Genomic DNA, 16,103 nt, shown 5'->3' with positions numbered 1-16,103 from the left:
CTGGCAGAATGAATGCATAGTGCTATTGTATAAAGGCAAAGGGGATAAAGATGAGTGTTCAAATTACAGAGGTATAAGTTTGTTGAGTATTCCTGGGAAATTATATGCGAGTGTATTAATTGAGAAGTTGAAGGCATGTACAGAGCATCAGATTGGGGAAGAGCAGTGTGGCTTCAGAAGTGGTACAGGATGTGTGGATCAGGTGTATGCTCTGAAGAATGTGTGAGAAATACTTAGAAAACCAGATGGATTTTTTTTTGTCATACTATTTGCCATTTCCCGTGTAAGCAAGGTAGCATTAAGGACAGAGGACTGATCCTTTGAGGGAATATCCTCACTTGGCCCCATTCTCTGTTCCTTCTTTTGGAAAATGAAAAACAAGAGGGGAGGATTTCCAGCCCCAGCTGCTTCCCCTTTTAGTAGTCTTCTATGACATGCAGGGAATGCGTGGGAAGTATTCTTTCTCCCCATCCCAAGGAATGGATGAATTTGTATGTAGCATTTATGGGTCTGGAGAAGGCATATGATAGGGTTGACAGAGATGCTTTGTGGAAGGTTTTAAGAGCATATAGTGTGGGAGGCATGTTGCCAGAAGCAGTGAAAGGTTTTTACCAAGAATGTAAAGCATGAGTGCAATGTAGGAAGAGAGGAGAGTGATTGGTTCCCAGTGAATGTCGCAGCAAGGGTGCATGATGTCTCCATGGTTGTTTAATTTGTTTATGGATGGGGAAGTTAGGGAAGTGAATGCAAGAGTTTTGGAGAGAGGGGCAAGTATGCAGTCTGTTGTGGATGAGAAGGCTTGGGAAATGAGTCAGTTGTTATTCACTGATGATACAGCCCTGGTGGCTGATTCCGGTGAGAAACTGCAGAGGTTGGTGACTTGAGTTTGGTAAAGTGTGTGAAAGGAGAAAGTTGAGAATAAATGTGAATAAGAGCAAGATTATTAGGTTCAGTAAGGTTGATGGGCAAATTAATTGGGAGGTAGTTTGAAAGGAGAAAAATTGGAGGAAGCAACGTGTTCTCAATTTCTGGGAGTGGAACTAGCAGAGAATGGAACCATGGAAGTGGAAGTGAGTCACAGGGTGGGGGAGGTGGCAAAGGTTCTGGGAACGTTGAAGAATATGTAGAAGGCGAGAACTTACCTCGGAGAGCAAAAATGGGAGTGGTTGATGGGATAGTGGTTCCAGAAATGATATACGGTTGCGAGGCATGGGCTATAGGGTTGTGCGGAGGAGGGTAGATGTGTTGGAAGTGAAATGTTTGAGGACAATATATGGTGTGAGTTGGTTTGATCGAGTAAGTAATGAAAAGGTAAGAGAGATGTGTGGTAATAAAAAGAGTGTGGTTGAGAGAGTAGAAGAGGGGGTGCTGAAATGGTTTGGACACATGGAGAGAATAAGTGACGAAAGACTGACAAAGAGGAAATATGTGTCAGAGGTGGAGGGAAGTAGGAGACCAAACTGGAGTTGGAGGAATGGAGTGAAAAAGATTTTGAGCGATTGGGGCCTGAACATACAGAAGGGTGAAAGGCGTGCAAGGAATAGAGTGAAATGGAATGATGTGGTATACCAGGGGGTGGACGTGCTGTCAATGGATTGAATCAGGGCATGTGAAGCGTCTGGGGTAAACCATGGAAAGGTCTGTGGGGCCTAGATCTGGAAAGGGAGCTGTGGTTTTGGTGCAATACACATGACAGCTAGAGACTGAGTGTGAACGAATGTAGCCTTTTCCTGGCGCTACCTCACTGGGGGGGGTGTGTGTGTGTGTTCCATTTCATGTGTGGCGGGGTGGTGACGGAAATGGATGAAGGCAGCAAATATGAATGCGTACATGTGTACATATGTATACACTGAAATGTATATGAGTGTTTATAGATGTTTGTGTATATGAGTGGGTGGGCCATTTTTCTTATGTTACCTTACTGAGTGGGAATCAGCGATTAAGTAAATAAATAAATAAACAAGTAATATCTAATAAACTTGGAGGCAAATACTGTTTTCTCATTATTTCTTTGTAATCTTAACCCTTATATGACTACATTTGTTTGATCTTCCCTGTGGGGACTGTGTATCCATACACGTACAGGTTGCGTTTTCTTGCCCTCATTTAAAATGGAACACTTTACTGGTATGTGCAGGTGCCTTATGTCACAAGCAACTATAATGTGCACATTATCAACAAAATACAATGAAAGAATATGTATGGCCCTGAAGGAACTCTAATTATACTTGTACATGCTACTTTCTCCTGTGGTTATTCAAATTGGAAGGTTTACTTAAATGACATGAAAAAGTGCCTCATGTCCCAAGTAACTACAATTAGCATCAGGAAAAGATCCTGGAGTGTTAGGTAACTATATACCATTTATGGCATCTGTGCCAAATCTAAATGTCTTTACAACAATGGTTAATTTACCAGATTTTATTTGTTTTTAACTTTATATTTCCTATCAACTGATAAGAACACAATATTCTTTAAATTTTTTGATAAACATCAGTTTGAGACCCAACTAAATTATCAGGGCTCAGTCCTTTGAACATTAAAGATAAACCAAAATTCCTCCAACTATTTTTTCATATAAACTGCAAAAACAAATGGTAATTCATCCCATACTTGTAGTTTTAAGTCATTAGATATGTCACACTGCTTCATCATCTGCTTGACTTGCTTCCTGCTCTCCACCAACTTGCGGATCTCTGTGGGTAAGACCCCTGGCTCTAACTCCTTATCTGGCAAGGGAGGCGTTACTTCATCCTCCTGTGAAACAGAAAATGCAAATAACGCCTTTACATTAATCTATATGTTTAACAATTGAGATACCTGTACATATAATGGGAAAATAAACAAAGAAAAAGATGAAAAGGAAGAACTATTTGTAGACTTAATTCTTTTCTGAATCTGATACACAACCTAAGAGAAACTTGCTGTACCAAATCCTGCTATTCAAGGCACAGAGAAGTTACACTCACTAAACATAATGCCTTCGTCAATTGTTAGAAGAGCTTCTAAATTCAACGCAAAATCATAAATAACTCTAATTAGCCAATTATGCATCCACAGAGGATAGTCTATTATTTAGGACATCATAACCAAAATAATGATGAGGTGTGAGGAAAAGATAAGATGCCATGGAAAGCACTGACACTGTTATAAAAGATATAAGATACTAAAAGGTTCTTGATCTACATAAGATGCATCGGCCTGATGAAGTCTCCATATGTATTCAAAGGACTTCAAAAACTCATGACATACGACATGAAATAATTTAAAAAATTGTTGGACAAGTGCAAATATTGTGTCTGCTTTTCAAAAAGAAGACTTGGGCCGCACAGAAGTAAGCCCACAACATCCTTGCCCTTTGCTTGCCCGTGAGGGTAGGACCAGGACCCCACTTTTGCAAAATCTATTCTCAATAAAGGCGTATGCCTGTATGCATCTGACCCACCTCAGAAAAATTCTCTAAACTACAGACCAGCATCTCTGAAGAGATAAAATAAAAATGAAGCAAATGAATGATAATTGCAAAGGAGAAACTAACAAAGTGAGAAGCTTTGGGTTAGGGAAAAAGGGTCATGCATAACAAATCCTCTAAAATTCTATGACAAGGGTGAGCCCTGGTCTAGGTAAAGGAAAAGGGGAGGTGATTTGTGTATCCCATGACTGCTAAAAACATTTGACCCCAACCCACCTAAGTAGCTGCTAAAAAAATGCTTTTTCTGGATAGCTATGAAAAGGAGTATCTTCCAGTGGTTTGAACATCACTGACTAAAAGAGAATGAGGTAACACATCAAAGGTGCTTTTTCAACTGGTTTACATCAATCACTGGTGTACCACATGGCTCAGTCCTAGAACTGTTTGTTTCTGATGTTTTTGAATGGCTAGACATTTGTAGATGAAGGTAAAATCATGAAAGAAGGTGTAACCATGCCTGTAGTTTCCAACAAAGAGATTTCGGAAAAACTTAGAACTGATAGCTTTTCTTTTTTTTTTATGTTGAAGGCTCCTGTCATGGACAAAAGTCCATATTAAGGCCAGGACTTAATTGAAGTATAGAGTGAATCATGAAACAAAGAAAGAAAAGACAAGGGAAAGTACCTATAAATTTTGGAGGAAGTGAAAGACCTCTGTCCTCTGAAATGTGCCAGGTCATAGTTATTGGGAAAGACAGTAAAAGGTAGAGTTCCAAAGCTCTGACAGCCCACCCCTGAGATGCCGATGGCCACACAAAAATCATTTAACACAGCAGCTTGCCAAGTACTGTGTGGTTTAGCTAGAGGTGGGGGCACACAAGCAGCCAGCTCTTGGGAGCAAAAACCAAAGTAATACATAAAGAAGAGGGAAAGTGTACCAATATTGCAGCATAGGGCAAAGGGGTCAAGTTTGGAAGTTAGCCTGGGATAGGTTATAAGTCAGATGGATTGCTCTTGACTTAACTCTGTCAAGTAAGCATACAGAGCTAGAACAACCTCAAATATGAGAACAGTACTCTATACAAGGATGAATCAAACACTTGTATAAACAGAGCAACTGTTTAGTGAAGTTTTGACATCTAAACAGGATACCCAGTTTCTTATACACAGACTTTGCTATTCCTGTAATGTGGGGTTTCCAAGACAAATTGGATGTTACAGTAATATCATGTAAGTTCACTGAGTCAAGAGGTGGAATTGCAGAACCGTTGAAGGAGAGATGAGAATTGTAAGTTTTTGATAGAGAGATGGGTAGAAGTTGGGTCTTGGAGGTATTCAACATAATAAAATTTTGTTTAACCTATTGAGATATCCTGTCCAAATCAGAATTCATTGAGGAAGCTATGTCAAGATGAGATGCAGATTGAGTGAGAGAAGAGGGAGCAGAATTGAAGGATGTGGATAAATGCTGGGTTGAGTCATCAGCATATGGGTGCATTGGATTATTTGTGGAGAGGAAATCATTGAAGAAAAGGAGAAAAAGGGTAGGGGATAAGACAAAACCTTGAGGAACAATGCAGTTGATGGAGAAAAGTGAGGAGGCTGATCCATCAACAACCATAGACATACATCAGCTGGAGTGGAAGGTAGATATGAAGGAGCAGAGTGAGGGAGGGAAGTCAAAAGAGGGGAGCTTAGAGATGAGACCCCACTGCCACACCCTATCAAAAGCCTTAGATATGTCAAAGGCAACTACATGATACCCCAAAACCTTTCAGGGATGATGACCAGACATTAGTAAGATAGAAAAGAATATCACCAGTGGATCTTGCCTTACAGAAGCCATGCTGGTGATCAGAGAGAAGAGGGATTCAAAGACTTTGGAAATAGTAGATGACAAAGCAATAGGACAATAGTTAGTGGGGTCAGAACAGTCACCCTTCTTAGGGATGGGATGTATCAATACATGCTTCCAAGTAAAAGGAAAAGTTAGTTTTTAAACAGAAACAGAACAGACGAACCAGTACAGGTGCAAGTTCAGAGGCACACTCTTTCAGTACACGGGGATGGATGCCATAAACCTTGCTTGGGTCCATTGAAAGAAGTGCATTTCAGACAGACCAAAAGAGATTACAGGAAGGGGTAGAGGATTTAAAGAGGAGCATCAGGGGATGAAGGAATGTTAAACGTCCAAAATTTAGAATTTAGAAGAGAAACAGGAACCAAAGAGAGTTGCTTTGTCTATGGAAGAGACAGATATAGTACCATCAGAGTGGAAAAGTGAAGGAAAGTCAGAGTGACATAAGTTGTTAGATATGCCCTCTGCTATAACCAAAAAGACCTATCAGTGGATGACAAGGCAAGGTTATCGCACTTCCTTTGAATAAAGGAATACTTCACCTTATGGATAACATGCTTGCAGTGAAATGGGCAGTGGCAAAAGCTGAATGGGAGCCATAGGAAGGAGTTTTTCCAAGCCCTAAATGCCTGATCCCTTCTGAGAATGGCCTCAGAACAGGAACAGCTGAACCATGGATTTAATGAAAAGGTCATCTTGGAGAAAGCTATGCATCTGATGGAGACAGAAACATCTCTACGTAAGTGACAGTAATTCACCCAAGAAAATTCAGAAAAGAAGTTACTAAAGTTAATCCAGTCAGCTTTGCTCAGGTGCCAGTGCTTAGGCTTAGAAGGGGCTGCTGGAGGAGGAGGTGCTGTTAGAATAGATACATTTATGAGAGCGTGATAAGATGAACCAAATGGGGCAAGATTGTGTATTTACAGCTGGATGGACTAGAGGTGAAAAACAAATCCAGAATATTAGGAGCGTGGTCACAGTTGTCAGGAATATGGGTATGATGTGAGATAATTTGCTCTAATTCATTGAGAATGGAGAACGTTATGCTTCAATCCCTCCAATATCCATTTTGAAAAATTCAACCATTCCCTATGGTGAACATTGAAATCCCTGATATAGAGGATCTCGGCTTGCAGGTGAGAGGATGTCACAGTCTCATGGCAGGAGTTTAGATAGTCAAAGAAGGATATAAAATTTGTAGAATTAAGAGAGTAATAGGCAAAACAGTAGAAAAGTGTGGTAGTTGGGAGACGGACCTTGAGCCATATAACATCAAAGTTTGGGGATTCAAAGTTCTTGAGGCATGCAACAGGTGTGATGATGTTGGAATAAGCACAAACACCACCTTTGAACCAGAATCATGATTGGAGGTTATAAATAGATAAGAAAAATGGAACACTGAGAACATCATTAGACAACCATGTCTCTGAGAGAAGCACAATGTTAGGAGAGGTACTAGATAGATGGTGTTCAAATGGGAGAGGTTACTAGAGACCACAACTGATGGTATAGTGAATAGAAAAAGAGTTATGTCTAACAGGGAGGGAAGTCATGGGAGGGGCCAATACTACTACTGCCAGAGCCCTCCCTCTCATTGACAGTACAGTCAGGCAGAAACCTGGAGATCCTTAGTACCCCATGATGCTGGGGACTAAGGCCCATAGATTTGATGAACTGTCACAATGATACTTATAAATGTTGAGGGGAATAAATGCATGAACAAAGAATTCTAACCCATCCAAAAGTAATGTACTGAAGGTGGGCTCCAGTGAAAGAAGGCCTTGTTCTAATTATCCTGTGAGAAAACAACCAACAATAATCTGATTGTGGAGTGGTCTTGACAAAGGATCTAACCTATCACAAGAGCATCAAATAATTTTTTTCATAACTTCATAATTTCTCTCGTTAGCAAAGTAGTGACAGGAACACACTCACTCTCCAGATCTTATGCATAATGCATTAAAACCAGAGCTCAACATCCACAGATAAGCCCCACAGACTATTCCATGGTTTATCCTGACAGTTTCATATACCCTGGTTCAACCCATTGCCAATGACAGCACAATGCATGCCATACACTAGACATTCAATTCATGTAGGCCATGAATGTCCAGGCAATGATATTTCAATGTCTCTTTCACTACAGCCTTCTTTCTCCATCTTGGTCTCCCTTTTCCCTTTCAATCCCACCACTATGACATGTAAAGCCTCTTGATCTGACTTTCTTTACTCTTTCTCTCCTTATGTTCAAACCATTTTGGCATTTCCTAGATGGTTCTCTCGACCAGACTGCACTTACTGCTACAACTTGCTCTTACAATATCATTTCATAAGTGATCAAAACCCCCTACATCTTATATTTCTTCTGGCATTTCATTTCCAAGACGTCCATCTCTTCCATTCTTTAGCATTCACGTTCCAACACTCGCATCCATACGGCAAAGCCTGAACTACAGCGCCTTTAGACATATCTATCTTCACCATACAGACATTTACCTATCCTTACACATTCCTAAATGCATCCTGGTCCACAGTCCCTTTCCCTAACATTGCATTTACCTAGCATAGGTATTGGCAGTCTTCCAATCCCACAGTTCAGACTGGGTCCAAGCTGCTAAACTGGGATACTGGTTGACCAGGCTGTTTGAAGCTGCAGCATGCAGGCCTATGTAATCATTACAGTCCATTTAACCTGGTACACCTTGTAGATAATTGCATTTTTTTATTTTAGGGGAAGCCTTTTCCAGTAGTACAGTGGAGTTGCAATAATTCACAAATTTCAGAATTGCAGACACCACTATCATACCTCTTTTTTGAAATTTTGCAGTCAAATTCACAAAATTAGCTGCTGATGGTGGCAGCTGCAGCATGTGAATCTAGGTCAGCACGCATGGCAGGCAAGGTCCTTCTTCTACCTGAAAAGTACTCTCTGAGCATCCTAAGCCCAGGGTTTACATTTGGTATTACCAGAAAATGCAAAGAGGCATGAGGAGGAGGCAGCATCTGAGGATAGCCCAGCACTAAGCAGAAGAACCACTGGATGACTGCTGACCTTCAGTTGTTCATGTTTCACATGAAAGAAGCAAAACACTCATTATGGAGAAGAATCCTGACATGGAGAGGGCAATGAAAATGATGGTCAAAATCCATTGGTGCAGCAGCACTTTTGTTTCTTATGTTTGGGGCAGGCACAAGTCCCTGAAAAGTCTACATCAAGGTAGGAACATAACTGAAATATAGAGAGAATTATGAAATGGAGAAAGAAAAGACAAGGGAAAGTTATTACAAATCTTTGGGGATGTGAAAGACCTGTCTTTTGAAATGAGCCAGGTCAGAGTTATTGGGAAAGACATGAGAAGGTAGAAAGTTCCAAAGCTTCAATGTGTTGGGAAAGAAATAGGTATCAATACGGCCCACCCTTGAGTTGCCGATGGCCAAACAATAATTATGTAATGCAGTGGCTTGCCGAGTATTGCATGGTCTAGCTAGTAGCGAGGACACACAAGCAGCCAGCTCTTGGGAGCAAAAACCAAAGTAATACCTATAGAAGAAGGAAAGTGAGCCAACACGGCAGTGAAGGGTAAGGGGTCAAGTTTGGATGTTAGCCTGCGACAGTTTATAAGTCGGACTGCTTTCAACTCAACTCAGTCAAGTCAGGATACAGAGATAGAACCACCCCAAATGTGACAGCAGTACTCCATACAAGGACAAATCAATCCCTCATATAAACGGAGCAACTGTTTATAGGAGAAGAGGTTTTGACATCTAAACAGGACACCCAGTTTCTCAGAGGCAGACTTAGCTATTTCTGTAATGTGAGGTTTCCGAGAAAGAGTGGATGTTACAGTAATACTAAGTATGTTCATTGAATCAAGAAGTGGAATTACAGAACCGTCAAAGAAGAGACAAGAGTTGTGAGGAGTCTTCAATAGAGATGGGTAGAAATTGGGTCTTGGAGGCATTAAACTTAAGATTTTGTGTACCCCACTGAGATATCTTGTCCAAGTCTGAGCTTAAGAGATGAGACCCCGATGCCACACCCTGTCAAAAGCCTTAGATTATGTCAAGGGCAACTACATACAACTCCCCAAAATCTTTCAGTAAGACAGGAAAGAATATCACCAGTGGATCTTGCTTTATGGAGGCCATACTGGGGATCAGAGTAAAGACTGATTTTCGAAGTGTTTAAGGATATGGGAGTTGAGGGACTCAAAAACTTTGGAAATGGTAGAAGTGAAAGCAACAAGATGATAGCTAAAGGGGTCAGAATGGTCACCCTTCTTAGGGATGGGATGTATCAAGGCATGTTTCCATGGAGAAGGAAAAGCTCTGGTTTTTAAACAGAAACAGAACAGACAAACAAGCATAGGTGCAAGTTCAGAGGCACACTCTTTCAGTACATGGGGATGGATGCCATCAGGACCATAAGCCTTGCTTGTGTTCAGAGAAAGAAGCACTTTTCGGACAGTCCAAAAAGAGATTACAGGAAGAGGCATACGATTAGTAAGAGGAGCATCAAAGAGTGAAGGAAAGTTAGACTCATCAAAGGTGGATTTAGAGGAGAAAGAGGAACCAAAGAGAGATGCTTTGTCAACAGGAGAGACAGCTATAGTACAGTCAGAATGGAAAAGAGAGGGAAAGGTAGAGTGACAAGTTGTTAGACATGCCTGTAGCTTAAGACCAATCAGTGGATGATGGAGAGGTTATTGCACTTCCTTTGAGTAAAGGAAGCAGATGGTAACCTCAAACCTGCACTTTGGCAAGGGTTAGTTACTTTTTTTTGAAATACATGAGCAGAGAAATGCAAAAGTATCTGACAAAAAGTTAGCAAAAAACTTTGGATTAAACTCTCTGTCTCAATACATTATGTATATATGTGTATGGGTGTGTAAAATGAAACAAATAATAATGAACAGCTGGTCATGGTGCTGCATATCCAGAGTTTAGTGCCTTCAGCTCAGAAGATGAGTGTGTGTGAAGGACTGGCAAAGCTGCTGCAGTTTTAAAATAAATGAAAAAAGAGATGTAAGCAGTGTCTGATAAAAAAAAAAAAAATCAATGAAAACATTTGACTGAATGTGTGTCTCTCCGTACTGCTAGTAGCTCCAGGAAAGCTGGTCCTGCTGCTGCTGCGGAGTCCAGTGAAGCTTCCTTTCCTCAGGAATTTCGTGGATGTAGCTCATCAAAAGAAGGTGTGGGAGGTGCTGTGTAGCTGCTGCTTACTAGAGCATAAGGTAAGTTCAACTTGTGATATATAAATGAGTGTCTCAATTTTCACAGCCAAGTGCTGTTGAGTGATTTAATAAGTTGCCACTGTCAGGTAAAATCTAATCAACAGACAAAAGAAAGTTTGGTTTTCAGCTTAAGAAAAATGAGCTTGACTAAAAATACTTTTCTTTCCTAATTACAGCAGAATGCAAATTTTGCCTAACATGGCAATGCTGTGGATCATCAGAAAGCCACCACTCACATCCAAAGTTCAATTGCCTAGTCTGCCTTTATTGAATGTTGTCATATCAACTTTGTTTCAGAAAGGAAGAAAATATTTATGTAATGTAGAACTAGTAACTGTTTCCTTGCGCTACCTCGCAAACGCGGGAGACAGCGACAAAGTATGAAAAAAAAAAAAAAAAAAAAAAAAAGAACTAGTAACTGAAAAGTATCAATGTGCTACTGTATTTGTTGATGTATCATGTATATCATGTAGGGTTGAGGGACAAGTCAATTGGGAGGTAAGTTTGAATGGAGAAAAACTGGAGTAACTGGAGTGTTTTCGATATCTGGGAGTGGATTTGGCAGTGGATGGAACCATGGAAGTGGAAGTGAATCATAGGGTGGGGGAGGGGGCGAAAGTTCTGGAAGCATAGAAGAATGTATGGAAGTCGAGTACGTTATCTTGGAAAGTGAAAATGGGTATGTTTGAAGAAACAGTGGTTCCGACAATGATATATGGTTGCAAGGCAAGGGCTATATATAAAGTTGTGTGGAGGAGGATGGATGTCCTGGAAATGAGATGTCTGAGGACAATATGTGGTGAGGTGGTTTGACCAAGTAAGTAATGAAAGGGTAAGAGAGATGTGTGGTAATAAAAAGAGTGTGGTTGAGAGAGCAGAAGAGAGCATTTTGAAATGGTTTGGTCACATGGAGAGAATGAGTGAGGAAAGATTGACAAAGAGGATATATGTGTCAAAGGAGGAGGGAACGAGGAGAAGTGGGAGACCAAATTGGAGGTGGAAAGATGGAGTGAAAAAGATTTTGAGTGATCGGGGCCTGAACATGCAGGAGAGTGAAAGGCGTGCAAGGAATAGAGTGAATTGGAACGATATGGTATACCGGGGTCAATGTGCTGTCAATGGATTGAACCAGGGCATGTGAAGTGTCTGGGGTAAACCATGGAAAGTTCTGTGGGGCCTGGGTGTGGAAAGGGAGCTGTGGTTTCGGTGCATTATACATGACAGCTAGAGACTGAGTGCGAATGAATGTGGCCTTTGTTGTCTTTTCCTAGCACTACCTCGCGCACATGCAGGGGTAGGGGGTTGTTATAGCATGTGTGTCGGGGTGGCAACGGGAATGAATAAGGGCAGACAGTATGAATTATGTACATGTGTATATATGAATATCCCTGTGTGTGTATGTATATATATGTATACGTTGAGATGTATAGGTATGCATAGGTGCGTGTGTGGGCATGTATGTACATACATGTGTATGTGGGTGGGTTGGGCCATTCTTTCATCTGTTTCCTTGCGCTACCTTGCTAACGCGGGAGACAGCGACAAAGTATAATAAATAAATAAATAATATGAATAAATATAATCATGTATAATGTTTAGTTTTATCATAGTAGTTCTGGAACAGTTTATGCATATTTTTTGGCCTCTGAAACCTAAATAACTAATTCCACTTAAATCACTTAAACTACAACTCATGATTTATAGTGGATTCCTTTACCTAAACCAAGAATTATGGTGACTTTTCTGGGTTGTATCCTGAGGATACAAGAGAAAGAATTATACCCACATATTCCAAGCATGTTAAAAAAAAAGTGGCTAAGGAAGGTAGAAGCAGGGGGCTGGAAACTCTGCCCTTTTTGTATTTCATTTCCTACTACATGAAACAAATGAAGGAGCCAGACAAGGAGTGCTCATCCTCCTTAAAGGTTCACACTGGGGTGTCAGTGTGTGGAATTGACTAAGATAAAATGAAAGGAAAGATAAGTAGTATGTTGAGGCAAGGAACCTTGATGTTCTGGCTCTGAGTGAAACCATGGTCAGGGTAAAGGGGGAAGAATGGTTTGAAAATGCAGAGGTTGGTGTGAGGGCTAGAACAAGGAAGGGGTAGCACTACTGCTGTAAGATATGCAGAAATGTGTGAAAGTGTGTTAAGGGAGTGATCTCCAGACTGATGAGAGAAATATGAAAGTGGATTATGAGGGTTGAGTGATCACTGGCCACGAAAGGGATGATGAAGAGGCGATTCAGAGTGTCCAGCAGTTTTGATGCAAGAGACGAGGTATCAATGATGGGTGATAAATGCAAAAGTGATTAATATGGCAGTTGATAGTATAATTTTGGGGTGGGGGATTGTGTATTTAGTAAGGTGAAAGGAAAAGGGGAACAGCTTGTGGAGCTGTGTGCTGAGAAAGGACTGTTGACTGGGTATACCTAGATTAAATAGAGGGATGTACATTTGTGGATGAGTAAAAAAAAAATGGTATGTGGGCATTACTGGATTACATGCTAATTTATGGGCATGCAAGAGGGGCTCTTGTATGTAAATGTGTTGATAGGGGCAGCTGGTGACATGTCTGATCATTAACTGGTGGAATGTCAGGATTTGTTAAGGTTTCCGAGAAAAAGAAAGAAAGAAAAAAGATATGAGTGAGAGGAGGGTGGTAAAAGTAAGTGAGCTTGGAAAGAGACTTGTGTGAAGAAATACCAAGATATTTTGTGTGCAGAACAGCAAAAAGTAAGAGTAAACAAAAGTAGTGGATTGGGTGAGATACAGGATGAATTTACAGAAAAGTGCTGGCACACGCAAGAAAAGCATGTGGCATGATGAAGGTATGGGATGGGCAGAAGAGAAAGGGTAGTGAATGGCTGGATGATGAAATAAAGTTGGTAAAGGAGAAAAGAGAGCTGTAAGTGCAGTACTTAAAGGGAAGGAGTGCACGTACTTGGAATATGTACACGAGAAAGTGGCAGGAGGTCAAGAGCTGTAAAAGAGAGGAAATGAGAGTTGGGGTTAGTGAATATCAGTAAACTTCAGGGAGGATGAGATGCTATGGGAGGAGGATAATTGTTAGAAAAATGAGAGCAAATTGGAACACGGGTGATGAGGGCAAAGAGGGAAGTGGAAACAAGCAGTGTTGAGGTGAAAAGGAGAGAGAGAGAGAGAGTACTCTCATGGATTATTAAATGTGTCTGGTGATAGGGTGGCAGATGTAGGGTGTTTGGGTCAAGGTAGCAGGCTAGGTGAGAGAGCCATGAAAAGTAGCTTGGTAAAAAAAGAAGTGATGAAAGACATGCATAAGATGAAGTGTGACAAGGCAGCATGAGTGGATGGGATTGCAACTGAATTTCTTAAGAGAGAGTGAATGTGTTGTTGACCGTTAGTAAGGATTTTCAGGAAATGAATGGATTATGGTAAGGTGCCTGGTGATTGGCAGAATGCATATATGATGCTACTGTATAATAGCAAGGGGGAGAAAGGTGAGCATTCAAATTACAAATGTATAAATTTGTGAAGTGTATTTACTAAGTTGTATGGGTCAGCGGTAATAAAGAGGATGGTGGCATGCACAGAGCATCAGATTAGGGAGAAACAACGTGGATTTAGGAGTGGTATAAGATGTGTAGATCAGGTCTTTGCAATGAAGAAAGTCTGTGAAAATCCTAAGAGAAATAGAAGGATATGTGTGTGGCATTTATGGATCTGGAAAAAGATTAAGAGAAGGCTGACAAAGATGCTTTGTGGAGGGAATTACGAATATGTGGTGTGGGAGGGAAGACATCAGAAGCACAAAGAAGTTTTTATCAAGAGAGTATAGTGTGTGTGTGCCTTGGTAGAAGAGTGCGAATAATTCTAGTTGAAGGTAGGTCAGCAAGAAGGTGCATGATGTCACTATGGTTGTTTAAATTTGGTTCATGGATGGGGAGGTGAGTATAAGAAAAGGACAGCAAAACAAAGGTTCTCTCCCCACCCTTCAGGCACATGCCAGCAGGAAAACAAGGTAGAAAAATGCCTTTCAGGATCAATTACCCTTAAGGAAATTTTTTAGGGAAAATCAAAAGGTAAAATGAACATGAATATGTCATGCATCACATCACCAATGGCATGCATCCCTTCACTTTTTCTTGTAAAGGCAATACTAAGGATAAACTTGAGCCTATATTATTCCTAATGTTGAAAAATGAGACATCAATTACTCTCTCAAAGCAGGTGACATGGGTTCATCAATGTTAGTGTGATACCGCAACATGGCCAGGGAAAGATCAAATGTTGAGAAGGTTGCATGATAAACCACTGAATTTTGATGAGATTAAATGAATTATTCATAATCCTAAGAGTGACAAGTGATGATCAAGCTTAATTTTGAAGATAGTAAGGGTGTTGGTCTGAACAACAATTTCTAGGAGCTTATTCCTGCATCAATAATGTCGTTGGTACAAAAATATTTTGTACAGTCCTGATTAATTTGAAGACCTTCCAAGTTTTAATCCATCTCCTCTAATCGGTAATGACAGCGCTACTGTAAAGATATATTCAATATCAACGTTGTTGAATCCTTTAAGTACTTTGAAACATTCTATTAATTTGCCCTGGAGGCACCTCTTGCTTAGGAAGAACAAGTTTAATTCTCACACTCTTTCCTCACATGGCTTGTTACACAAGGAGGGAATCGTCTTAGTTACTCTTTGCTGCACTGCTTCCAATTCAAGAGTCTTTATGTAAAAGAGGGGCCCAAAACTGCACTGCATATTCAAGGTGTGGTCAAACTAGACTCAGGTATTGTGGCAATATCATATCCTTACTTTTGTACATTAAGTTTCTGTTTAAAAATCCAGTGTACTTCTTGCTTTTTAGGCAGCTTTGTTGCAATGCTGGGAGAATTTGAAGTTACTGGAGACAGTGACAACTAGATCTCTCACACTAGGGGTGTCCTTTATCTTGAGGCCCATCAATCACATTTTTTGTTTAGATTTCCTACTTGCAACAGCTGACATTTATTGACGTCAAATGGCATTTGCCATTTACTTGACCATTCAGTGATTTTATCTAGATCCTCTTGTAACCTTAGCCTATCTTCTTCATTTAATATGGCACTGCTGATCTTTGTCATCTGCAAACTTCGACACAAGGTTATCTAACCCTACGTCAATATCATAAAAATAAATGATAAAAGTATAGGTCCAAGTACAGATCCCAGGGGGACTCCATCAGTAACAGGTCACCATGGTGATGATTCCCCATTCATTATGAATTTGCTTCCTATCACATGACCAGGCTTCTATCTGATTTCCTATGCAATCAGTAATCCCCAAGGCCCAGGCTTTGTGCCTCAATTTAACGTGGGGAACCTTGTCATATGCTTTCTGGAAGTCCAGAAATATCATATCTATTGCTTTTGTCTTGATGTAGGTATGGAAAAATGTATGATAAAATTCAAGATTTGAAAGGCATGATCTGCATCTAAAACCATGCTGTGCATTACTGATCAGGTTGAATTGTTCCAGATAGGCTATGATTCTATCACTAGTCAACAAAGATACTGTCCCATAAAAACAAATATGTTTCTTATGCATCTTCCATGCTGAATCCAAATATGTTTTCA

At 40.4% G+C, this 16,103-nt stretch overlaps 1 protein-coding gene across 1 annotated transcript in view; it reads right to left on the bottom strand.

Moving 5' to 3' along the window:
- PolA1 (DNA polymerase alpha catalytic subunit) overlaps window positions 1-16,103 on the bottom strand; it is a 436,605-nt gene that overhangs the window by 175,499 nt on the left and 245,003 nt on the right. The window contains exon 18 of the mRNA XM_071683772.1: window positions 2,614-2,757. Within this exon, the coding sequence (XP_071539873.1) occupies window positions 2,614-2,757 (144 nt within the window). The remainder of the gene's footprint in view (window positions 1-2,613; window positions 2,758-16,103) is intronic.

Source organism: Panulirus ornatus, chromosome 37 (assembly GCF_036320965.1).
Source record: "Panulirus ornatus isolate Po-2019 chromosome 37, ASM3632096v1, whole genome shotgun sequence".
Lineage (NCBI taxonomy): Eukaryota > Metazoa > Arthropoda > Malacostraca > Decapoda > Palinuridae > Panulirus > Panulirus ornatus.
This window is presented reverse-complemented; position numbering and strand designations above follow the sequence as displayed.